At 47.1% G+C, this 26,652-nt stretch overlaps 2 protein-coding genes across 2 annotated transcripts in view; one reads left to right on the plus strand and one right to left on the minus strand.

The window, feature by feature from the left end:
• The window catches only part of Fabp6 (fatty acid binding protein 6), a 30,537-nt gene extending 20,652 nt beyond the window's left edge, over positions 1–9,885 (plus strand). The window contains exons 2-6 of the mRNA XM_008821662.1: positions 903–1,056; positions 4,521–4,609; positions 6,361–6,536; positions 7,593–7,682; positions 9,527–9,885. Of these exons, the coding sequence (XP_008819884.1) occupies positions 4,543–4,609; positions 6,361–6,536; positions 7,593–7,682; positions 9,527–9,580 (387 nt within the window). The 5' untranslated portion in view covers positions 903–1,056; positions 4,521–4,542 and the 3' untranslated portion in view covers positions 9,581–9,885. The remainder of the gene's footprint in view (positions 1–902; positions 1,057–4,520; positions 4,610–6,360; positions 6,537–7,592; positions 7,683–9,526) is intronic.
• A 6,441-nt stretch (positions 9,886–16,326) lies between these two features.
• Positions 16,327–26,652, minus strand: part of Ccnjl (cyclin J like) — a 59,806-nt gene continuing 49,480 nt past the window's right edge. The window contains exons 4-6 of the mRNA XM_008821663.2: positions 22,854–23,156; positions 20,461–20,620; positions 16,327–18,115 (exon numbers count right to left, since the gene is read on the minus strand). Of these exons, the coding sequence (XP_008819885.1) occupies positions 17,692–18,115; positions 20,461–20,620; positions 22,854–23,156 (887 nt within the window). The 3' untranslated portion in view covers positions 16,327–17,691. The remainder of the gene's footprint in view (positions 18,116–20,460; positions 20,621–22,853; positions 23,157–26,652) is intronic.

A 26,652-nucleotide genomic window follows, 5' to 3' on the forward strand; every position in this document is an offset into this window, starting at 1 on the left:
CAAAGGGGGGAAATAAAAACAAAAAACCCAAAAAAACCCAATCCAACAGGCATGGTAGCACATAACTAGAATCCCAGCACTTGGGAGGCTGAGGCAGGAGGATCATGAGTCTGAGGCCAGCCTAGGTATATCAGTTATCCCTTTCTCATCACTGTGACAAAATACATAAGAGAAACAACATAGGAAGGTAAAGACTTATTTCAGTTCATGGTTTCAGGGGATCTTGGTCCATTATGGTGAAAAAGCATGGAGAGAGGAGTGGTTCAGTCTGTTGTGATGGGAGATCAGGGATTAGAGAGGGGGCCAGGGTAGGTATAAGCCTTCAAGCTAGATGCTTCACCACAACTGTTCACACAGAGCAGATGAGGACAGAGAGAAAGCTGGCCAGAAGCAGGGGTGGGTGTAACCTCCAAAGACCTTTCCTTAGTGGCCAACTTCCACCATCCTGATTCCATGTACTAGAGATGCCAAAGCCTTCCAAAATAACACCATAAACTGGGGATGGAGCATTTAAAACGTGAACCTATGGGGGACATTCTAGACTCAAACCATAATACTAGGCTGCATAGTAAGTTCCAGGCCATCCTGGGCCTCAGAACAAGCCTCTGAGTGGTTGGAGTTGGGCATCCCTGACTGGACTGGTGGGAGTATGGTTGGAGAGTTGGTATGAAGGTGAAGTTTATTCTACAGCGGTTAAGGGCAGTGGGAATGGGACTAAGTCAGTGTGTGTGTGTGTGTGTGTGTGTGTGTGTGTGTGTGTGTGTAAGAACAAGTCTAATGACACCTGTGAATGAAAATGGAGTAATGAAATTCATTACTTTGCTAACCTCAAATCAGAACTTTAAGAGAGAGAGACAGACAGACCGACCGACCAGAGGTTTCATTTAGTTCTCTCATTCCAGGATCACCCATGTGAAGAATGTCTCAGAAAGTCAAACTGATCAAGGAGCTGCTAGCTGACATTTCACATGCCCATGTGAGGCCCTGGATGGGGACAGTGAAAGGACACCCAGGAATCCTCCTTTGACACAAAGCACCCAGCTCCCCACCTCCCAGGTAATCCTCCCAGGATAGTGGTGGCTGTTTGACACAGGAGCCAGAGTCCAGATGGGAAGTTGAGGTGCCCAAAAGGATTAGCCTTGGGGCCATTCTTATCTCCATTGGGTATCCATAAAACCACCCTGGGATGTGGTTGGCAGATGGAGTTCATTGACCCTTCCTGGGAGATTCTCCGAGTGTTCAAGCAGATGAACTCCAGAAAAAGAAGGATGGTATGGGTGTGAGTGGGTGGGTGCCGGTCAGATATTTCATGGACTCCCAGGGTGGGAAGAAGATGCAGAGTCAGGCATCCTGTGCCCATGTTGTCCTTCCCCACACCTCACCACTCCCATCCTGCTGAGCAGCAGCTCAGGAGAAGCCAGTTTTCCTCATATTGGAGAAATCACTGGGAAGGGGAGCTAGGTGGAGAGGGGCTGGAGAGGTAACTTTTCCTCATGCCACTTCTGTCCATATTCCCTGGTACCACTGCTCTGAACTTCTCTGCTCCAGCATGTTCTGAAGATTAAATAAGATAAGCCATGCAAAGCACTCAGAGTGGCTTATGCATTAATACCCAGTACCTGTTAGCTATTATGTCATTGTTATTTCTCATTGTTACTATTCCTGAGGAGAAATTCTCACCTCACTGTAGAAGGGAGTGGAAACCACCACAGCCTTTCTGAAAGGCAGTAATCGATATTAATATTTTATTATTTCTTTAAAAATGGTAAATTTTACAGTCACAGCAGCTCAGTGACTCTTCTTACAGAAGACCTGGGTTTGAATCCCACCCACATGGTGGCTAACAACTGTCCGTAATCCCAGTTCTAGGGGACTAGACACCCTCTTCTGACCTCCATGAGCATTGCATGACATGGGTGCACATGCATACATGTAGGCAATATACTCATACACATAAAATAAAAATAATGCATAAAATATTTTTTTAATTGTAAATTACATTTTATTTGCGTGTGCTCACACACGCACACATGCATGCCACAGTGTGAGTGAGTGTGGGTCAGAGGATAACTCTGGGGAGTCTGTTCTTTCCTTCCACCATGCAGGTCCTAGATATTGAACTCAGGACATCAGGCTCAGTGACAAACACCTTTACTGGATAAGCCATCTTGCCAGTCCTTTTTATTATTTCTTAAATTAATCAATTAAAATTATCTTGAGTCAGGAAATTGCTCTGCAACCCAGGCTATCCTTTATCTTGTAGCAATCCTGCATCAACCTCCCAAGTGCTAGGATTAAAGTGAGCCACCATGCCTGGCAGAAATGTCTTTATCTTTTCTTTCTTTCTTTCTTTCTTTCTTTCTTTCTTTCTTTCTTTCTTTCTTTCTTTCTTTCTCTTTCCTTCTTTCTCTCTCTCCCTCCCTCCCTCCCTTCCTTCCTTTCTTTTTCTTTCTTTCTCTCTCTTTTTTGAGACAAGGTCTCACTATGTAGCCCTGGCTGATCTAGAATTCACTATGGAGACCAGGCTAGCCTCAAACTCAGAGAGACCCACCTGCTTCTTCTGCCTCTTGAGTGATGGGATTAAAGGTGTGTGTCACCATACCTAGCTGAAATTTTTTCTTCCTTCTTTCTTTCTTTCTTTCTTTCTTTCTTTCTTTCTTTCTTTCTTTCTTTCTTTCTCTTTCTTTCTTTTTCTTTCTTTCTTTTCTTTCGTCTTTTTGAGACAAGGTCTCCCTGAAGCTCCAGCTGTCCTAGAACTCACTATGTAGACCAGGCTGGCCTTGAACTCACAGAGACCTGCCTGCCTCTGCCTCCCGAGTCCCAGCTGAAATTTCTTAATCAGCAGTAGTAATGATGAAAATGCTACTGAGCACCTTTGTACATACTTTGCATTGCCAGTTCTGTGTGACCATCTCATAAGCCAAGCAGGCATATGTCACCCCAAGGACAGGGGCCCCCATGTGTGAAGTGGAGTCAGGGAAGATGGAGCAGGAAGCAGAAGTCAAGAATTGGAGTTCCAGCTCTGAAGTGTGAACAAAGTGAAACCCATCAAACCCACAGCCCAGTGCCTGGCACAAAGTAGGCATCCAGGCAGCTCAGCAGCCCTTCCTCCATGGGCTCTCCATGGGTCCACAGGCACTGTATTGCCCTGGTGTCATCGTCTGTGCCCTTCTTGGGTCTGTTCTCCTTTAGGGACTCTTGGCTGTGCCACACTCATTCTTTTTTCTTTTTGAATTTAATTAATTAATTAATTTATTTATTTATTTATTTATTTTTATTTTTATCTTTTTGAGACAGGGTCCCCCTGTAGCCCCAGCTGTCCTGGAACTCACTATGTAGACCAGGCTGGCCTTGAACTCACAGAGATCTGCCTGCCTCTGCTTCCCAAGTGCTGGGATTAAAGGTGTGCACAACCATGCCCTGCTAAATTTTATTATTTTTATTTTATTTTATGTGTATGAATATATTGCCTGCATGTGTATAAGTGTGCCTGTGTCATACAATGCCCAAGGAAGTCAGAAGAAGATGTCAGATGCCCTGGAACTGGAGTCAACAGACAGTTGTTAGCTGCCATGTGGGTGCTGGGAATCAAACCTGAGTCCTCTCCAAGAGCAACCAGTGCTCTTAACTGCTGTACCATTTTTTCCAGCCCCTCCCCATTCATTTTTATCTTTCATCCTGGCCCTTCCTGCTGCCTCAATCTAAACTATCTCCTCCTTTGTTCTCAGTCTCCAACCGTCCTGCTTCACTACACAGACCTGTATTTGCCCTTTAAAATTCTTTATTTATTATCATGTGTATATGTTGTGTGAGTATGTATGAACAATGAGCCATGGCATGTATGTGGAAGACACAGGGCACTTTTGTGGAGTCGGAGCTCTCCTTCCACCTTTACATGGGTTCTGGGCATCAAACTCAGGTCATCAGGCTCATGTAGCAAGTGCTTTCCCCACTGAGACACCTCACGGGTCTTCAAGCCTTGTATTGAATACTACCCTCTCTTCAAAGCCACGCCAGCCCATGCTGGACACCACAGCTCTTCATGCCCCAGGTCTTGGGAAACATCACATCTGGCTTATACACTTTACATGTACGTCTTGGGTTTAGCATGGCTTGAGAAGTCCCCTGGGTTTAAAGGCACATGCCTCGTTCTGGGTCTCCACATGCAGCTCAATGTACAGTGGTAGTAGATGGATGAGAGAATGAGTGAATGAAGAGTATGGGGGAAGGGCAGGGTGCCAACGGATGGAGGGTGGGATGGACTGATGTGACTCTGCACCCCTATGGCAGTCCTGGCCTTGGCTTTGCTGAGAATGGCAGTGGGACAGCAACTGGTATTCCCCAGGGTGAATAACCTTGGGGCTTTACCCCTTCAGGTCCTGCCCACATCATAAAACAGCAAGTGCCTCCTGATTGGGGCAGGAGGGTGATGTGGGGTGACATAGGGGCTGAGCCTAAGGCAGTTGGGAGCGTTTATAAGCTAGAACTTCAGATCCCTCAGCACTAACCCTTTTCCTCAGCTCACTGCTCTCTGCCAGCAGCATGGCCTTCAACGGCAAGTTCGAGTTTGAGAGTGAGAAGAATTATGATGAATTCATGAAGCGCATTGGTGAGTGAGTTCCTGTGTGTCCCTTCCTGGGCTGGCTGGTCACAACCAGCTCTGGGTTAGGAACCCAAACCTTTGGGGTAGAGCAGGGTAGAACTTCATCTGTCCACCTGTCCATCTGTCCGTCCATCTGTCAGTCCATCCGTCCGTCCATCCATTCATCCATCCACACATTTGCTGAGCACTACTCTTTTCTTTCTCTAAAGATAAAAGTTGTAAGATATTATTTGATTTTAAAATACTTAGAAAATCTTAGTATCTTTACTGATGGAAAATTTGAGGCCCAGACAAGTTGTTATTAGTTCAACAATGCATCGCTAACGATTGGTGAAGTGGAAACTTGGTTGGTGAAATAGAGTCTTTATGTTTACTCATTTGAATGTTTATTATTGTTGTTGTTGATATTATTATTTGCAGCAGAGTCTCATGTAGTCTAAGCTGTTCTCAAAGTCACTATGTAGCCGAGGATGATTTTGAACTTCTGATCCTCCTGCCTCTACCTTCAAAGTGTTGGGATTACAGGTATGAGCCATCATGCCTCGTTGGTTTGTGCAGTGCTGGGGCTCAAACCCAGGGCTGTGTGCATGCTAGACAAGCATTCTACCAACTGAACCATGTCCCCAGCCCTATTCAAATTTATTGAACACCTGTTATATGCAAGGGCTATCCCCAAGTTTTTGATGAAGCACCTCAGGCATGACTTACCCAAGTCATTAGCAGAGTTCATTAGCATCCAGACTCCTCCGATGTGTGGTGTCACCATATCTTGCCAGGGAGAGATGACCAAGAGTATAGAGACCAGGTTTAACAAGATGCTTCACTCAGTCATTCAACAAATGCACTATGTTATAGTGGGTAGAGATACCAGCTATTTTATCTTGATTTATGACATTGTTCTGTTGTAAGGTGTCACGGAGACAATAGATCTCAGAGTCCTATTGAAACATCAGTGTACTAGCATCGAGGCTATACAGTTGTCAAGAATCAGGTACAGCTCGGTTGGTAGAGGACTTGCCTAGCATGCACAAGGCCCTGAGTTTGATCACTGGCACTGCATAATCCAGATGTAATAGTGTGGGCCTGTAATCCTAGCACTCCAAGGTTAAGACAGGAAGCTTAGAAGTTCAAGGTCATTCTCAGCTACATATCAAATTCAAGACTGGCCTGGGTATATTAAACCCTGTCTCAGACAAAACAAAACAACCATGTAAAATCTGTGGGTCTTTCTCTTAGTGGCCACCTCTGTTGGGCCAAAGTGGCCCCAAGAGCAGAGCTCTGTCTCCTGAGCCTTGTGTAAAAGCCCCTTTCTGCCTCTGGGTATTCGTTTTATTTACAAAATAGAAGACTCAATCTTGAAGGTCTCATCCATTCTAGAACTTTCTAAACTTAACAAGTTTTTGCTATATTGATATTATATTACTGTCAGAAAATTGGAAGTTACTAGGAAGTACCAAGGAAGTATGAGGAGCTTTATGAGACACAATCATGTTGATTTAATCCTGGTAACAGCTCTGTGAGCTCTGGGCTGCATTGTTCCCATTTTGTGAATGAAAATACCAAATCACAGAGAGACAGTGTCTTGTTCAAGCCACACAGCTCATAGCAGAGGTGGGATTTGAGGCATGTGTTGTCTGTGCCTCGGGCAGTGCACTCAGACCTGCAAGTAAGCCTGCCCCTGGGAAAGAAAGCTCCCTCTCCAATCATCAAGTTTTAAGCAGCCCTTGTGTGGTCTCTCTACCTGTCACTGGGCCCAGGTGTCTCCAGTGATATCATTGAAAAGAAACGTAACTTGAAGATCATCACCGAGGTCCAGCAGAATGGACAGGACTTCATCTGGTCCCACAACTACTGTGGGGGTGAGGTCTTGACCAACAAGTTCACCATTGGCAAAGAATGCGAAATGCAGACCATAGCAGGCAAGAAGTTCAAGGTGAGAACACTGGCTGCCCTTCCCTGTTTCCCCAGACCAACGGCCAGCTTCTTCATTTTAGACATGGCCACTTTCCCTCCGAAGCTGAGGCTTCTCTCTATAATTTAACCTTCACATGAAGAGCTTTCTTATTGGGTAATTTAATGCTGTTTAATGGATGCCATCAATTAACAAGCACCACACTGAGATAAAAATAGCTGATAGTTGCTGAGCATTTAATATAACTTACCACTTCCTGAATAGTTGCTAATCTACCTATCTACCATTTATCTATCATCTATCAATCATTTGTGGATGCACTTATGTGTGGGTACACTCGTGTGTGTGTGTGTGTGTGTGTGTGTGTGTGTGTGTGTGTGTGCCCAAGGTTGACATAAGAGGGCTTTAAGTCCCCTGGGGCTTGAGTCATAAGTTGTTGTGAACAACCTGACATGGGTGCTGGGAACTGAACTTGGGTCCTCTGGAAGAGCAACAAGCACTCTTGGGTATTGGTCTTCTTCTATTGCTTGCCACCTAATTTTTGAGAAGAGTCTCTCACTAAACCTGGAGCTTGCTGTTTCAGCCAGACTGGTTGGCCATGCACCCCCAGGATCTGCCTGTCTCTGTCCCCCAGCAAGGGCAATGGTGGTGGTGGTGTTACTAGGTATGCACTGCTTTACACACTTTTTTTTTTGAGTCAGGGACTCTCTGTGTAACCCTGGCTAGCCTGGAACTCCCTAGTCCACCAAGCTGGCTTCAAACTCAGAGATCCACCTGCCTCTGCCTCCCATAAAGTGCTGGAGTTAAAGACACAAAGCACCATGCCAGGCTTCTCCTGCCCTTTTTTATGTGAGTGCTGGGAATTCAAACCCAGGTCTCATGCATGTACAGTAAACACTTTACCCACTGAGCTATCTCCCTTTCCTTCCCTTTGTTTTGGTACCCTTGTGCAAGCTAAGTAAACACTTTGCCAACTGAGCCATATCTAGCCATACATCTGCCATCTTTTAATAACCTAAGTGATTCGTAGGGGGACTTGGAAAAGGGCTCATATTCAATGCTATGTCTCTCTCCCAGGCCACTGTAAAGATGGAGGGTGGGAAGGTGGTGGCAACCTTCCCTAACTTTCAGCAGACCTCGGAGATCGTGGGTGACAAGCTAGTGGAGGTGAGTGTTCGAGGTTCCAGGATGTTTGGTCTGACTCCTTTTTAGCGCCTAGTCAAGGGATCTCTTAGTGGTAGGTCCTGGACAGATGGCTCTCTTGAGCACCTTGGTGTACACGCACACATTCTCTCTTGTAATTTTTATTTATTTTCATGTGTATATGTGTGTAAGCACATGCATATGGAGGTCAGAGGGCAACTTACAAGAGGACACCATATGAATCCCAGGAATCAAACTTAGGTCACTAGTTTTAGTAGCAAGCACCTTTTCCTGCTGCGTCTTCTTACTGGCCCCTGGTAGTCATTGGGTCTTTACTCACCTAGTCAGACTGGGATTTCTATTCTCAACACATAGGTGAGGAGACTGAGGGAAGGGAAGCTAATGGGATGCACACTGCTTTGATGATGGGCAGGGATGCAGCGAGGCAGTCTGATTCCAGGACTCAACTTAGCCTCCTCAATCTGGAACTGAGGGACCCTTCCCAGAATGTCAGTACAGGAGATGGTCTGAGAGGGTCTCCCATGTGACAGCCGCCACCGCACTCCACTTCCACAAAGCACTTTGTGCCCTTCATACCTGACCTGAGTTTTTCAAAAGAAGCTGGAAATTTTCATTTCTCTGGGTAATCTCCACAGGATTACATGGCGGCAATGCCGCAGTCTTTGAAGTGCTGGCAGGTAGACTCTACATGTCTATAGACTGATGGCCCCCCACTCACACTATGGGAACACAATGGAGGTGTTCACAGGCCCTCCATGTCCCTTCATTTTGGCCCCTGTGTCTCCAGAGTTTTTCCAGTTGGAAGAAATGGGTGTGAGCCAAAAGGGAAAGAATTTTATACCTCCTTCCCTCATTATGAGGCCAGGACGGGACCAGGGCCCCACTGGTGTCCAGTGTAGATCCCCTGTCATACCAACACTTAAGAGACCAAGGCAGGAGGATCTCAAGTTCCAGGTCAGCGGAATGAGACACTGTCCCTCTTTTCTCCCCCAAATCACATGGACACAGAAAAGGGCTGGGGATATTATCTTAGTGGTAGAGCATTCGCCTAGAATGCACAAAGTTCTAGGTTCAATCCTCAAATTCAAATAAGAATTAGAAAATAGATGTAATAGTGTTGAAAAAAGTATAAAAAAACAAAAGTGGGCTGGAAAATTGGTTCAGTAGGTAAAGGTGCTTGCCACCAAGCCTGACGATTTGAGTTGGATCCCTGGAACCCAATGAAAGAAGGGGAGACCTGACTTCCACTAGTCTTCTGACCTGCACATGTGCATTGTGGCATGGGTACTCACATACATAAAAAGAAAAAAAAGTATCTTCTACTCTGGGTGAAAACTGGTCCTTTGGAGGATTTGTTGAGCCCTTTAGATATGTTTCCATGAAATGTCAGCCGGGAAGTTATGATTCCCAAAGCTAAGCTCCCAGGCCTGAAGTATGCAAGGGGACCCCAGAGCAGGAGACTAGGAAGCAGGTTCTTGTCCATGAGGCTTGATCTTCATAAGCTGAACCAACCCTCAGCCTGCTCTATAATGGGAGCAACCTCGTGGGGCTGCTGGAAGGTGTAGATGGAATAATTCGAGGAAGGGCCCGGGAGAGCCAAAAGGAGCAGAGACGGAGAACTGGTACACATGTCCACAGCCCATCACTCTTCTTCCCCCGTTCAGCATTTCACTAATTTCTTGGCTGTGACTGCTGTTACTGACAGGGAATCTAAGCCCCACAAAGTGGGGGACCGAACCCATTCTGTAATGGTGGCCAGCCTTCCTTTGGCTGTGTCCCATGGTCACCTCAGAGCCATTGCCTAGGAGTACAGCACTGACTCCCTCTGTTCTGGTTGCTTCTTTCAGGTCTCCACCATTGGGGATGTGACCTATGAGCGGGTGAGCAAGAGGCTGGCCTGAGCCACTAAGCCAGGCTCCAGTGGAATCTGCCCATTAATAAAACTGCTCCCTGCACAGACACCGCTTGCTCCAGTGTCTTTGTTTCCATTTTCTTGTGCCTTGGAGGCAGCGTCTGGTTGGCTGGGGGTGGGAAAGCTTCCAAGGATGGCTGCACAGGTCAAATGTCAGTGCTGAGGTTCCTATGGGGTCTACCATGGCAGAGAGAGGTGTTAATGTTGAATGTGGATGCAGTATTTCCCATCCCTGGAAAAGGCCGCAGGTGGAGCATGGTGGCACATGTTGGTGAACAACTTGTACCACTGAGAACACCTTGCACCACTGTAATATTTGCAGGCTTCTTCAAAGACACAATTGGGGGCTGGAGAGATGGCTCAATGGGTAAGAGCATTTGCTCTACAAGCCTGAGGACCTGAGTTCAAACCTCCAGCTTCCACATAGAAAGCCAGGTATGGCTCTATGCATGCCTATAACCCCAGCTCTGGGGAGAAAAGGATTGTTGAGGCTTGCTGGACTGCAGGTTCAGTGAGAGAGCCTGTCTTAAGGAAATAAGGCAGCGAGTGGTAGAGCAGGATATCCCATATCTTCCTCCAGTCTCCACGCACGCACACCCTCACACATGTGTGGACACTACACACATACCTCACAGACAGAGATAGACACAGACACATAGACAGACATACACATCACCTGAGAGGGGTGATGTGCCAATTTTCAGACTAGTCACAGGACAAACCTATCTGGACTCTGGTGGAAAGGTGGAGGTAGCAGTCACACCTCCAGGAAGGGTCCTGGCTGCCAGGCTCCAGGGCAAGGCAGACATAGACTCTCCATAGCTTACCTAGGGATGCCTTTCAGCCTGCTGTGGCCCTGCCGTCCTTTATCGAGGAGCTTCCCATTAGGCTGCAGTGCACCCACAAGTACAAAAGGGGCTGTAAAGACCAAAGAGGGCCAGAAGGAGAGGACAGTCAATGAAACAGCAAAGGGCTCAAGGAGGTGACAGGAGGGATCTCTCCAGATGTCCTGGACTGGAACCTGGTGTCTAGGAACAACTGCTGGGAAAGTTGGTTAGGAGGCTGGCCATGATGGGTGAAGAAGCCCTGGATAAAGAAAGAGTCCAGGGGCTGGAGAGATGGCTCAACGGTTAAGAGCACTGACTGCTCTTGCAGAGGACCAGGGTTTGATTCCCAGCACCCACATGGCGGCTACAAACAGTCCTTAACTCCAGTTCCAGGGGAATCCGAAGCCCTCTTCTGACCTCCGTGGCATTGCATGACCTGGGTGCACTCACATACATGCAGGCAATATACTCATACACATAAAAAAATAAAAATAAAAATAAAAGAGTCCAAGGCATGGGGCTGGAGAAATGGCTCAGCTGTTAAGAACACTGGTTGTTCTTGCAGAAGACTCGGGTTCGAATCCCAGCACCCACATAGCAACTAACACATGTCTGTAACTCCAGTCCCAGGGGATCCGACAGCCTCTTCTAACCTCCCTGGGCATTCCACAACACGGGTACACTTACCTACATGCAGGCAATACACACATACACATAAAATAAAAAAATAAAATTAAATTAAAAAATAAAGAGTCCAAGGCTGCCTTCCCTGAACAGAGGTTCCACCCAGTTCACCAGCAGCATCTATGGCTTTTTCCTCATTTTACTGAGACTTTGCTTATCTTTCCAAGAATAGCACACGGACTCTTCCAACTCACCCACCCAGCCAGGACCCCACGAATTCCACCGTTTTGCCAAGACTTATTGCTAATTAAGTGAACTAGGTAAGCATTAAATTAAACTAGCAGTGTTGCTGTTTCCCCTCCAGACTGAATAATTACTCATAATGGGCTTAGATAATAAGTCTCTGAGTAACAGAGTTAACCATAATTAGGCTGAAAATTGAAAGAGGGAGAGAGGGACAAGGAAAGAAAAAAAGGAGGAAGAGAGGGTGGGAAGGAGGAAGGGAGGAAGAAAGAGGGGAGGGAGAGAGGGGCGGAGGGAAGGAGATTGAGATAGGAGAGGGAGGTGGGGAAGTGTGTTCATCCTGTAATTGATTCGGCTCTATGGCCTTCCTAACTGAATCAATACGCTTTAGGTTCATTGAGAGACTCAGTCTCCAAAACACAAAGGAGGGGTTGGAAAGATGGCTCAGCAGTTAAGATTACTTGCTGCTCTTGCAGGGGACCCAGGTTCAGTTCCCAGCACCCAACAGCAGCTGACAACCATCCATAACTTCAGTTCCAGGGGCTCCGATGCCCTCTTCTGGCATTTGGGTACCATAAGTGTAATAGCAACATACTGGTTCTATTAGGGAAAACAGAGGCATGGAGTATTTTCCTACTGTCATTCCTCATCAAGTTAAGTACTGAATTAGTATACCTTTGGATTGTATTTTTTTTTCTTTTTTTTTTTTTTTTTTTTTATAAAAGGAAGAGTTTGTTGAGCGTGGTGGCGCACACCTTTAGACCCAGCACTTGGAAGGCAGAGGCACACGGATCTCTGTGAGTTCAAGACCAGCTTGGTCTACATAGTGAGTTCCAGACCACCTGGGGCTACAGGGAGACAGTCTCAAAAAGACCAAAAAAAAAAAAAAAAGAGTTCATTTAGGTTACAGTTCCAAAGGGGCAAAAGTCCATCATGGCAGGGAGGCCTGGCAGCAGAGGTGGCCGGAGCAGAAGCTCAGTGCTCACATCTTCAAGCAAGCACAGGAAGCAAGAGAGTGGTTCAAAATCCAGCAAGGCTTAAGAACTCTCTAAACCTGCCTCCAGGGATGCGCTATGTGGAGCAGGTTGGCCTCAATCTCACAGATCCACCTGCTGCCTCTGAAGTGCTGGGACTAAAGGTGTACGCCACCACACCCAGCTCCCATCTTATCTTTAATTAAAAATTTTTTTATTTTTATTTTATGTGTATGAGTATATTGCCTGCATGTAGGAAGGTGCATCCATGTCATGAAATGTCTGTGGAGGTCAGAAGAGGGTGTTGGATTCCCCTGGAACTGGAGTTATGGATGGTTGTTAGCTACCATGTAGGTGCTGGGACTCAAACCCAGGTCCTCTGTAAAAGCAGTCAGTACTCTTAACTACCGAGCCATTTCTCCAGGCCCCCACCTTACTTTTTAAATATTTATTTATTTATTTATTTATTTATTTATTTATTTAGGTCTTTTTGAGACAGGGTCTCCCTGTAGCCCCAGCTGGCCTGGAACTCACTATGTAGACCAGGCTGGCCTTGAACTCACAGAGATTCGCCTGCCTCTGCTTCCCGAGTGCTGGGATTAAAGGCATGCGCTACCACGCCCAGCCCAGATTTACTTTATTTTTGGTCTTTTTGAGACAGGGTTTCCCTGTAGTCCCAGCTGTCCTGGAACTCACTATGTAGACCAGGCTGGCCTTGAACTTGTAGAGATCTGCCTGCCTCTGCCTCCCAAGTGCTGGGATTAAAGGCATGCGCCACCATGCCCAGCTTAGATTTACTTAAATTATGTGTACATCTGTGTACATATACATGAGTGCATGTGACCATAGAGGCCAGAAGAGGATGTTAGACCTCCTGAAGCTGAAGTTACAGGCAGTTGTGAGCAGCCAGACATGGGTACTGGGAACCAATCTCAGATCCCCCACAACACTATTAGCTGCTGAGCCATCTCTCCAGCCCCAGCATTTCGTCTTTACCCACTGGGAGCCAGGAGCAGATCCCCTCAGTTACAGAATGTATCTCTAGATATTGCCAGATGCTCCCTCAGTGGGATACATGACTGGCTGTGATTCACGGGGACAATGAGTGAGGAGCCAGTCCCATGGGGATTAAGGGAGAACAGTCCAGTTGAGAGGGGTCAAACAGCTTTGCACAGAGGGACTTGAAACCTGGAAGGGCATGAAGAGCTGGAACATGGGTCCTTACACTAATCCAGGCATTTGTAATATGAGTCTAGAAAGCAGGTTCTCCAAAGGACTCTGAATGTCCCAACCCTCCACACAGCTCAGCTCAGTGAAAGAAATACGGTATAGCACAAAGATGCTTTTGGCTTTTGTTTTGTTTTTTAAGACAGGGTCTTAATATGTAGCCAAGACTGGCCTCCACTCACCAGCCTCCAGAGGGCTAGGATTATAGGTGTGCACCACCATACCCAGTTGTATAACAGAGGCTGAGAACTTACAGGGTTCAGATGTGGATTTTCCTCTGAGCCTGGGAACCAGGTCCTGCACATTTAATCTTTCCTTGAATTGGCACCACACCTGCACCACAGGGAAGCTGGCTAAACTGAAGATTATTGGGCCCCATCCATCTCAGAGCTCTAAGACTCCAGGTCACTTCGCAGCTTGCTCAAGTTTGATCTTTTTTTTCTTTTTTTTTAGATAAACAACTGTCTCCTGTAGCTCCAGATAGGAACTTGCTATGTAGACCAGGTTGGCCTCTATCTCACAGAGATCCACCTGTCTCTGCCTCCAGTGTGCTGGGATTAAAGGTGTGTGCCAGAATGTTGGTTTGCTCAGGTTTGAAACCTACTACACTCAGCCAGACAGCAGCCCTGGACGGTCCTTTAGGGCCATCTCTGCTTTTTAACCATTGCTAGTCATGACTTGGTATGGTCACCAGATGAAGTCTTAAAGAGAGCACCCATGTCCGGAAGAAATCCATGTAATTCCTCTAGTTGAAGGCAGGGACAGTGACTCTGTGGCTCAGCTTTGCCTGGAGCTCACACACAGTCATCAGCTCAGTCAAGTCTCCATGGTAACACAGAAGTAATGCAGCCCACAGGGAAGGCTGTATTCAAAGTGAAGCCAATGGTCTCGGTAAACTCGACTTGCTTTGTCTGAACCCCCAAGCCTAGAGCCTCCTGCCTCAATAGGCCTTGTGTATACCAGGTGGGAGGACTGTCTCAGTCCTCTGTCAACAGACACAGTCCCCAAACACCATCCAGGGTCTAGTATTTGGCGTCATGCTCAAGCATGTCTCCTAAGAGAAGGCATTTGTGCCACACAAAGAGCCCTCAGCCCTAGATGACAGCAGCCCTCAGGGATGATTTTCCTGCTGGAACCTGGGAAGGTAGAGAGCAGGGTAGAGGCACTGAGGGTGGACTATGATATTCTCTATAAACAATGGTACATCTTACAGTAGGTCTTGTTTGAATGGCTATAATTAGCTATCTCTTTTTCTTGGAGATACTGGTCTTCATGTACATTATCTGGTTAATCATGAGAACCCCTAACAGACAACTTATCACCCCCATTTTGGCAGGTGAGAAGACTTAGGTTGGTCAACTGTTTCCCAAGAGGTACTAAGTGGTAGTGACAGTTAATTTTATGGGTTTACTTGGTGAGGCTACGGTGCCCAGCTATTTGATGGAACAGCTAGTCTAGATGTTACTGTGAAGGTTTTTTCCAGATGTGATTATGTCTTAGAAGTGTGACTTCAAGAAAAGCAGGTGAGTGGGCCCCATTCAACCAGCTAAAGGCCTTAAGAGCAAACATTTAAAGTTTTTCCAGAGAAGGAATTTTGCCTCCAGGCTGCAACAAAGAAATTACCCAAGTTTCTGGGTTGCTGGCCTACCCTATGAAGTTCAGACTTAACTGTATCTTTGGTCTGCTGTCATGTTGCCTACAAATTTTGGGCTTGCCAGCTTCCACAGTCATGTGAACCAATTCCTTGAAGAAAATCTATCACTGGTTTGTCTCTGGAGAGTGCTGAGGCAGGGATGGACGCAGGTTAAGCCTCACACACTCCACTGCCCAGGTAAGCCCAGCTCTAGCTCAGAGGACAGGACTCAGATCCCTGGTCTTGTTGCCAGCCTGAGTATTTCCTGTTAAAATGTCTCTCATAGGTATATGTATTTGAACATTGGCCCCAGCTGGTGGCATTGTCTTGAGGTTGTAGAACCTTTGGGAGGTGGGACCTAGCTGGAGGAAGTGAGGCCTTGGAGGCTGGCCTTGAGGTTTTATAGCCTGGCCCTACTTCCTGTCCCATCTGTGCTTTCTGCTCTGTGGAGATGTGAACAAGTAGCCTCATACTCCTGCTGCCACCACCCACAGCTGTTGCTGTTCCCCAACATGCCTTCCTCACTGTACACGTTCGCACTAGGAGCTGAAATAAATCTTTCTTTTTTCAGGTTGCTTTATCAGGTATTTTTCATAGTGATGAGAAAACTCATAAACCTCTCAATCTCTCCTACTTCTCATCCCGAGGAGATTCTCACTGGGGTTGACTGGTAAGAGAGAAGGAAGGGCTAGCCTGAGGAAAGACATCAAGGCAAAGAATGCAGAGATCAAGGAGAAGAGGTGACATATTTATTGCAGGACACCTGGTTCTGGGAAGGGACTGGGCTGGCTCTGAGGCCCCATAGGAGATGCTCTTCACAAGCTCCCAGCCCAGAACTGACAGATACAATAACTTGAAATCCAAACGAGTTGCACAGAAATACAGAGGCTGGCAAAGGAGAAAAAAATAAACCTCAACAAATGAACATGCAGGTTCCTATGCTAACTGATAAAGTGGCATCTCCTCCACACCCAGCTCTTGCTTTATTCAGCTTCCAGGAGACTTTCATTTGCCCTGAAAGGTCTTATTACCTTCGATTCCAACTCAGCAGCATGCAGCTGTCCACCTGGAAGTCCTTACCATGGTCTCTTGGGATAAGCAAACGAGTCAAGAAAACCAAGATGGGAGGCAGGTGTGGTGATACACACCTGTAATTCCAGTACTCGGGAGGCTGAGGCAGGAAGATCAGGAATTCAAGGCCAGCCGAGGCCAGCCTCAACTACATGAGACCCTGTCTCAAGAAAACAAAAGAAAACCAAAACCCCCTATATAAACCAAAAGAAAAGGAAAAAAAGGAAGAAATAAAGAAAATCAAGATGCATTCTTTTCTAAGACAAACCAGAAATTCCCTTCTGTGTATTTTGCACCTTCCAGGTCTGATGTGTGAACAGTGTGTCCCCTGAAAACAAACCAACTGGAAGAACATGCTAAGCATAAGCTGAGAGTCAGAGTAAAAACATATTGCACATGGTAACAGTCTTCCTGAGTCCTTGCACTGTAGATCCCAGACACTGGCTTTCGTTCCAGCAATCCCTTGTCTGTTCATGCTGGTGTTGTAGACCATGGACATCTCCACTCTCCAAGCAAAGGAGCATTAAGCAAATATTCCACAGTTTCGCTAGTGGCCAAACTGAAACCTGGGTTGGTTTAACCCAAGCACTGTATGGTGGAGGGAAGTGGAGGCTGTTTTGTTTCCAACCTCTGTCTTCATTTCAACAACATTCCCCAGGGGGTATAGGAGGCAGTGATCAAAGTTCAACAGGTGAACACAAGGAGCTGAGAGCCTTCAAGGTGTTCTTCCTAACCACAGGCTTCTGAAAAGGAACTCTGTTGTTTTCCTCTGGTTGATCACAAGCTGGGTTAATAAAAGGTATAGTCTCACATAGAACAGACAGTGTGGTATTCAAACTTTTTTCTCCTAAGGAATTTTCAAGTATCACAAAATCCCTGACACAGTATGTAAACAAGATGTTTTGTGGAACAGAAAGCTAGATCACTTTGGAAAGCAGCAGCATGTGACATATCTAAAAGGATGATAAAGGTTTTACGTTCAGAAACAAAGGAGAGACAACCACCGTGCCTCATGGGGTCAGTGCTCAGGCATAAACAAAGACATGGCCCCTCTGTGTGGAGCCAGGGAGAGAAAGGCACCAGGATGGGTCTTCCAGGGACACGAATGATGACACACCAGGATGCACTTTCATTTTCAGTTGTGTGGCTGCAAACAGTAGCTTTTGAGGATAAACCTGAATGTCCTAGGTCTGCATGTAGTCGCCAGTCTCCTGGCCTCTTAACGAGTCTGTTGTGTTTTACTTGACCTCAGCTTGAGGGAAGGGCCAGGGAGCCATCTCTGAGCCTGCAGCACACATGGAAGAGGTTTCTCAGAGAGGAAAGTTCTCGGCTGAGGCATGTCCCTGATGTTTTGCTCTGGGACGGTTTTATTTAGAAAGAGCATGAAACTTCTCCATTTAGGGACACCAGGCTCTTCACCTTACCTGGCTGAATAGTCCTCTTAGGTGTTTGCTTCATCTACCTGGGTCTCTCAGGCCTCTCCATATGGTCCAAAGCTGGCCTAGCTGTCAAAACAACCAGCAGGGAACATGGTGCTCCCACGGATGTAGCTGTGTCTGTAGGTGGCAGCAAGGCAGTGCCTGGGTTCAGCTGCAATGGCCATCTGCATGCTAAGGGACCCAGGGACTGGAACAGGACACATATCCAAAGGCTGCAGGGTGGAGTATGGGGTGTGGAGGGATGGGCCAGTGTCCCCTGAGAACAGGGTCCCTGAGTGATGAGCCTGCAGCGAATCCCGATAGGCCAAACACAAGTCTTGCACGGGACTCTGGAACTGGGCTAGTGTTGTTGGAGGTGGCTGGCTGAGGGGAGGGTAGGCAGGTGGCTGGAACAGCACTTGAGTGGGAGTTGGGGATGTGCCAGGCACCATGGCCAATGCCTGGCTCTTGACTGCTACAGCATCTTTGAGGACATTGTCATATGCTCTGAAAGGAAAAGATTCAGGTGAGACTTGGAGACCGGAAATCAGAGATCACCAGATACCTGAGTGTCCTTTACCTCTTCTTCGATAAGGGGAACTGGGAGAGGCCAGCGTGGTGCTATGGCCAGGCTGTGATGGCTGTGTACAACACAGACTCAGGTACTCACAGATTAGACTCAGGTCTCAGGCCTCAGTTTGAAGCCGCTTCCAATATAAAACCTCTCTGATGCCATGCAAGACCAGGTTGTCCCTGTAGCCCTTGCACCAACCTCAGAAGACAACTTGGGTCCCATCTGCTTTTGTTCACCCCTGCATTCCCTGGTACAGTGGGGTGCTCTAGGTGTGTGAATAAGCACAGAGAACCATCTGTACCTTCTAGGTCCTCCTGAGCTAGTTCTATCCCTAGCTGAATGAATCATTAGTTAGCAGATACCAAGCAAATTGCCTACTGGGGTCTGAAAGACTTTGCCTGAAAAGAAGGACACAATGGTTTTTTTTTTGTTTTTTTTTTTTTTTTTTTTGGGCCAGGGTCCCCCTATAGCCCCAGCTGTCCTGGACCTCACTTTGTAGACCAGGCTGGCCTTGAACTCACAGAGATCTGCCTGCCTCTGCCTCCCAAGTGCTGGAACTAAAGGTGTGCATCACCACACCTGGCTAATGGTTTTTGTTTTTTTTTTGTGTGGGGGTTTTTTTCTTTTTTGGGCCAGGGTCCCCCTATAGCCCCAGCTGTCCTGGACCTCACTTTGTAGACCAGGCTGGCCTTGAACTCACAGAGATCTGCCTGCCTCTGCCTCCCAAGTGCTGGGACTAAAGGTGTGCATCACCACACCTGGCTAATGGTTTTTGTTTTTGTTTCGCAATCTCAAACAAATAAAAAAATACTATTTGAAAAAGCAAAAGCCATTAGAGGTGGGGCCAAAGGAGTCTGCAGGGACATCTCAAGAGTGACAACCATCAGTTACACACAGGGCTGGTGGCTGAAGACTGGGGTACCCACCAGCACTCAGGCCAGGCTGTGTTCTGACTAGGTACTTCTGAAACTGCACAGTTTAAGACAAGGCCTAGGGACTGATGTCTCAGAGCAAAACTAAGGCAGCACTAGCAAAACTGCTTACACTGGGAAGCTGAGAGGCAGCTCTTCAGGGGCTGAAGGGCTTCCATTCCCGCCACCCAGGCCAGCATTTAGCATCACTATCTGCTAGTGGAAGAGGGAGTTGATTGGGGGTTGCCATTCAAGGATTGTTCTGTCCTGTCTGCCCTCCTCCTGGCAGCCTCTAGGGACCACTTTTGGCTCCAAATATTTGTTTTACTGTGTTGGATCCAAGATGATCTTTGAGGGCAGGCAGGATCACTCAGTGGGTAAAAATGCTTGCTGCACAAGCCTGATAATTTGAGTTCCACATAAAAGTGGAAGGAAAGAGCCAACTCCACAAAGTCGACAACCACATGCATGCTGTGCTACTACCTGCATGCCCACACGCACATAACACACACATCACCCCACACGTCACCACCCCCCAAGCTAACAATAACAATAAAACACCCCCAAACAGCAATAAAAATAAACAAGATGACCCTTAAAAGAAGGCTTAGGAGAAGCCTCACTGGGCTTGGATACCTAAGTGGTCAAGTTTGCAGGCATGTCTGAAAAAAGGAGCTTCTGAGAAGGTGAGTTTGTGATTATGCACACTGACACTGCACATGAAGAGCTGGAACAGGATGGAGCTCAGTTGGCAGAGTGCTTGTCTAGCATTCATGAAGTGCTGGATTTGATCTCTAGCACTGTACACACTGAGTGTGGTGCCACATACCTGTAATACCAGCACTCAGGAGCTCAAAGTGGGAGAATTGCAAGTTCAAGGACATCCTTGGCTATAGAGTGAGATGCAGGCCAGCCTGGGCCGCCATACATGAGACTCTGTCTCAATAACAAAACAAAATAATAGAATGAGCCCAGACATATAGGAGCAGGTGCACCTAGCCTCCACATCTCACTCCGATCTTAACAATACAAACAAAAAACTTCCCCAAAGAGCAACAACCAACCCCCTAAGCCCCACTTCTTCCTCATTTTTTTTTTTTTCAGAGTCTCACTATTCCAGGCTGGGTTCCAACTTTCAGTTCTTCCTAAATTCTGGGATTATAGGTGTCACTACCATGCTCTGCTTTCCAAGCCTCACTGTGTCAGGAGTCACTCTGCCTCCTTCATACGCAACTCCTTAGCTGATATTAGGAACCACCGCCTGTCCCGGTCTCAGGAAATCCTTCTGACCCACGCTGGGCCCCCAGGGCAAGTGGAATGCTACCGTATAGCATGATAATAAACAGCCAACTGGGAGAGAAACTTACACCAGCAGGATTTCGATACATGTGCTCAGATGCTCCAGGGAATAGCTAGAGACCCTCTGCAGGTCTCTGGTCCAGTAGGGAAAGAGCTGAAGGCATATCCTGGAGGCCCCCACACAGGCTGCAGCGACCACAGAAGGCTGGAATTTGTAGAATATATGATCTGAAAGAGAGTTGCAGAGGGTATTAATATTGGGAATTCTTCCCATGGAGCGTCCTGCCTGGCCTGAGAACCAGAAGACAGATGAATCAATTCAAAGGCTGCTCATTGCTGGCTTATAAACAGGATGAGAAATTAAAAGATGTCAGGTGCCACTGTTGGGTCTTAAGCATACTGGCTCTGTCTGTGGTTTCTGGCATCACCCTAGAGAGGTTATTTTTCAAAATGCTTTCTGTGGCTCCCACCAGGCTATGAGCAGCTGTGAACAGAACCATAAAACGTTTATCTTTTTTTGGTTATTATTACTGACAAATAGAGTCTGACTAAAGGGTACTTACGGTTAGCAGCAATCTCTGGCCCACAGAAGGCACTCAGAAAAAATATCTGCTGAATGACTGAATAAATGAATGGCTCTGAGAGTTTGATATTTGTAATCACATCTAGGTTTATGGAGACATTTTTTATTTTAAAATTATATATTTAGTGTGTGAGCACGTGTGTACCATGTGAGCACATGGAGATCGGAGGACAACTTGTAAGAGTCAAATTCTCCACTTCTACCTTGTGGGACCAGGGACCGAACTTAGCACCTTTACATACTGAACCATTTCACTGGCCCAAGAAACCTTATGTCTGTTAAGTCAGTTGACGATATGGCTGATGGGCACAGCTGACAATTCTGGAATCCTCATGAATGACACTTAGGGTCCAGAGCATTACTATCTGTCATCAATTGCTCATAATTTTCAATTACTTCCATTTTTGCCTTTGAAAGTATCAGTCAGTCAGGATGGTACAGTTACAGGCAGAGTCATAGAGTGAAATTTCCAAGCACAAATCCTAGCAATGACTTCGGGGAAGTGGTTTCACTTTGTGAGTACCAATTTCCTCATTTACAAGATGGGAATAACTGAAATGACTTCGAATGGGCTCATCATGAAGTTCAAATTAGGTAATAAATACCAAGTTCTAGAGCAGACATCCTACACACAGTAGGTGCTCAATGACCGCTTGGCATCCAAAATCACTGATACTGCTACTCAGGGCTATTTTGTTTTGTAGTGGGTCACTGAGTATCTGTATCAATAGTATTTCTGACCTAACACCTAGAATTTAAGATATTGTTTTGGAGGGCCAGAGAGATGGTTCAGTGTTTAAGAGTACTTGCTGAGCAATCATGAGGACCACAGTTCAAATCCTAGCAATGATGTAACAAGCTAGGCATTTCGAAAATGCTTATAACCCAGCTCCAATGGGGGCAGAGACAGGAGGATCTCTGCGGTTCATGTAAGCATGAAGACCTGAATTCGAAGCAGCCTATCTTGATCATCGGGCCCCAGGTCCCAATGAGAGAGCCTTTCTCCAAAAGTAAGGTAGATGGCTCCTAAGGTTGATCTTGGGCTTCCACTTGCACACCTGCATACATGTGCACACATGAAAACACACACACACACACAAAAACCCTATTTGGGTGAGCTTGTATGAGAGAATGTTTTATGAGTTTCTGTTTGTTTCTGAATTTTTCTTGAGTGTACGCTCCTGTGTGTGTTCAGGTGCAACAAGTGCCCTCCTGTATCACTTTCTATTTTTCTGTCTTTTTGAGACAGGTCTCTCTGTAGCCCCAGCTGGCCTGGAACTCACCATGACCTGGAACTCACTATGTAGATTACAGTGGCCTCAAATTCACAAAGATCCACCTGCCTCTGCCTCCCAAGTGCTGGGATTAAAGGCATGTACCAACATGCCCAGCCCCTCCTGCATCACTTTCTACCTATTCCTCTGAGGAAGAGGCTCTCCTTAAACCTGGAGCTTCTTGGAGCAGAAAGCACTTTACTAAGTGAGTTATCTCTCCAGTCTGAAACAGAATTAACTTATTGCTAAAGCAGATGTAAACATTGTCTCTCCCCTACCCATCTTACCTGTGTGAAGACAGATCTGTGGGAACAAGCTACTTGTAAGTCTATGTATTATACATTATCTGCAAAGTTCCAGGTTTCTATATGAGGAGTTCCCAGACAAGCAAGTCTCTAGGTATGAGTGGCCTCTATGTAAGTTATTTATTTATAATTATTCCAGCATACTGGGTGCAGCCTTACATTTCTTTGCAAAGTAGGAACGATACTGGTGTGGGGGCCCTAGGCATGAATGGAGACCCTCTCTGGATGACATGCCCTTGGAGCCACCTGATCCCAGTGCCTGCTCTCCTGTCCTCTCCCCACTGTCTCTGTGCCCTCACCTTGCAGGGTAACTTCCAGGAAGTAGTGGGCATACTCCTTGAGGCACTCTTTGGTCTTCCGGAGGCAGGTGATGGGCCAGGTGTGGCAGTGGTTGTCCTTCTGGCTGACAGAGGCCAAGAGGTAGTAGTCCAAAAAGTGGACTGGTGTGGGCAGGCAGAGGTCCCAGCTGAAGGCCTCCAGCAGCAGCAGCTCTGTGTTCAGCAGCTCCTCCTTGGTGAGAGAGAAGTTCTGACTGCTCAGGATCCTTGTACTGTTTATCTGCTCCAATTTGGGCACACGGTCTTCCCTATCTTCAAATTTACCTAAGGGGAGGCAGAAGCAGAAGTTACTAGAGAATTTACCTTGCACCCAGGACACTAAAGTCTTTGACACCTGGATAGTGTTGTCAAAGAGGGAAGACGGGAAGAGGCAGGCTGGACTACAGAGGAACAAATGCACACATGTGGATCTTGAATCCCCAAGCCATCACTTCCTGCTGTGGGATCATAGGTGTCTTAAACTCTCTGCGGCTCACTTCCTCAACTGCAAGGGGAACTGATGTTTAATAATATTGGCTTTAGTTTGAGGCTATGAGGAAATGCACACCAATGCTCAGATAGTCGCCTAGATGGTTAAAGGTGATGGAGGGTAGTCAGGAGCAGCCTTGGGGCTCTAGGGGAAGTTCCCACACCAATCCAGGCAGAACCAGAATAGCTTTGAAAATCTGACCTTGTCCTTCCAGATGTGAAAGAGCCTATCCACAGACCCCCAATGCCCTCTATGAACCTCACATTCTAACTATATTTGCTTTAGTTTGGGTTGCCTGGGAAACAGGTTGCTTGGAAGGAGAATACAGAAAAGACTGGTAAGCTGGGGGTGGAAACAGAAGGGAAGAAAGCCCAAAAGGAATCACTAGCAAGTTGCCACTGTGGACTACTGGAGCTTAACCATTTATGAAGAGATTCTGAGAAATGGTAAAGCACAGGTCTCAGGCCTCATGTTATCCTCTCGAGTGTCAAGAACAGAGGGGCTCCTCCTGCATTGAAGGTCAAGACCTAGGAGTTATTAGGGGACACGATAGCCCCATTTTGTGAGCCTCTACAAGATGGAGGCTCTCCAGCCTCAGCACTCCTCTCTGGGGACATCACCACCTCACATCAGGCCATGGACTCCATCACTGGCAGTGTTTTGAAAGCACTATGTCCTCCTGGACTTAGCTACATAGTTCTGCTACCTGGAATGCCCTTCCCATTCCTCTTTACTCAGCCAACCTTGACATGCTCTTCACCTTCCTAGTTACTACCTTGAGGAAGCCTTCAAGGACTCCCCTGTCAGATGCTGAACCCCTTGGAGGGCCTGGCTCCAGTCTAGTCACCTGTGATCTCTAAACCGAGGCTCACACGGTGCAGAGCACCTGCTGAGCAAATGTCAGCAGAGGCACTGGTGGCCCCGTGGACTTCACAGGGAACAAAGCCTTCCCACACCTGCTCACAACAGCAGCCTCTCCTGCCTCCCTGGCAAGGCTGCTCTATAGGCACCACTCATCCTGGATGTGAGAATGTCACTGCAAAGTGAAACGGGCTCTAGGTAGCTCTGGGTCTGTCTCCTTAGGAAGCGTGGCTTGACACAGTCAGGAGCAAAGGGGGGGGGCGCGAGTGGAAACAACTCCCACCAGGTGCTGAGGCTGTGGCTGCAATGGTGTTGTCTGCATGACTGTGTCCATGGGGGTAAGCTCAAGGTCGAAGCTGTTTAAGGGGAAGAACCTCTTCCATGACTGCGGTCCAGGCCCCAATGGTGTCTGCAGCCTCACATCCTCCCTCCTCAACAGCAGGAATCAGCCATGTAGACCCTCCTCTGGCTGTGGGTGTTCTTTAATGCTCCTACCCACTGTGGGTTCTCCAGAGTTTAGTTCAGAGGTCACAAAGTGTCACTGTAACACATCTCACATGTATATTACCTGGTGTCAATATTAACATGAATCACTGATGCCCAAATGAATGAATAGGTAGCTATTTCTGGCTACTGGAATTTTGGATCATTTGAATTTTTCTCCGGTCATTTTGTATTCCCTATATTTTCTTCAATGATCATATATTTATTTAACCCAAGTTTGTAATTAGAATTTTTTGATTGATTTGTTTTTATTTTATGTGTATGAGTGTTTTGCCAGCATGTATGTAAGTGCATCAATGTCTGTGGAGGCCAGGCAAGGGCGTCATATCTACCTTGGCACTGGAGTTTCTGATGGTTGTCAGCCACCACGTGGGTGCTAGGAACTGAACCCAGGTCCTCTGCAAGAGCAGCCTGGGCTTCTAACCACTGACCTAGCTCTCTAGTTCCGAGTTTTTAACTTTTTAAAAAAGGACTATTACTAATTTTAATTATGTGTGTGTCTCTCTGTGCATGTGTGGGTACATGCATGAGTGCAAGTGTCTGTCAAGGCCAGGCGAGGGCACTGCATCCCTTGGAAGCAGAGTTGCAGGTGTTTGTGAGCTACCCGACATAGGTGCTGGGAACTCAACCTGGGTGCTCTGCAAGAATAGCACATGTTTTTTAACTGCTGAGCCATCATCCCTCCAGCCCTTCTTTTCTTTTTCCAAAGGCAAGTTTATTTGGAACATCACAAGAATGCAACAGGCAAGAACAGTATACATGGCTGTCTACCCAATGGCCGTATACTTTAAAAGCCAGCAAAAAAATTATTTCCCCAAATTGCTCAGCCTTCCCTGATCCTATGCTGAACTGAGCCAAGCTTGGTCACACATACTCAATAGATATGAAGTCCGCTGCTCTCCCCTTTGGTGCTGGGAATTGGGCACAGGGCCTCCCACAAACAAGGCAAACAGGCATTCTACCACTGAGTCACACCCTAGGGCTCCAACCCCCCCAGCAGAAAGTGTCAGGGTTAAGTTCCCACCCATGGTAGAACCATGCACTGTACTGGGGGTGGCCCTGAGACCTGGAGCTGCATGGCTGGCAGTCAGCCATCTGTCAGGAGGCACCAGTTGATGCACTCAATCAGATTACTTTCCTCTGCCCCACTCCCCGCATTTCAAACGTTTCAGACCGCTGCTACCAGGTCCCAGGGGATTAACCCCCAAAGGAGGGGTCAGGGCTTACTGAGAAAGAATCTTATTTTCCTGGCTTCCTCCACTTCCCATGCATGCTGGAGAGGCCTCTCAGGGACCTTCCACACTGCAGGCTACAGTAGGGCAGGGCTGGGCCTGAATCCTCAATGAGTTTGCTCTGGACACCTAGTGCACAAAATTCTTCAGGCTATTCATTTATGACTAGGAATACACCTCAGGTGAAAAGAAAATGTTCCCACAGGCCAGAAAGTACTTCACCAGTGCCCAGCACAAGGAATGGACTGTGCCTCACTATGGCTGTGAGGTGGGTCCTCACAGGAGCCCTAGAATCCCCAAGGCTCTGAGGAAAAGCTCATGCGAGACTCGGTCTCTATCTCCAGAAGCGGCTTTGGACTCCCTGCTCCTCTTTGCTGGCCACAACAGTTCCAGCTTACACACTGTTTCCCAACATGACATTTCACAGCCAGAAAAGGTTTTATGAATTTCCTAGGGTTGTTCGTGCCCAGCAGACATTTCCTCCCCCCTTCCATGGCCTTGAGTGGTCTGGCCCTTTGTCCCCAGTGCTGCTACCACCACCATTATTTAGCTGCTTCCTCCTTATCGACAAACTGCACAGACAACAGATGCCTGTGAGTCTTCAGGGGTGTCTCTGGGGAGAGGCCAGGAACACAAGTGGGAGTCTTTGCAAGTCAGACAATAGCCAGTCTCTCCTCAGTTCTCCCGTGCACTT

Source organism: Nannospalax galili, unplaced genomic scaffold (assembly GCF_000622305.1).
Source record: "Nannospalax galili isolate Female #2095 unplaced genomic scaffold, S.galili_v1.0 scaffold667, whole genome shotgun sequence".
In the NCBI taxonomy this organism is placed as follows: Eukaryota; Metazoa; Chordata; class Mammalia; order Rodentia; family Spalacidae; genus Nannospalax; species Nannospalax galili.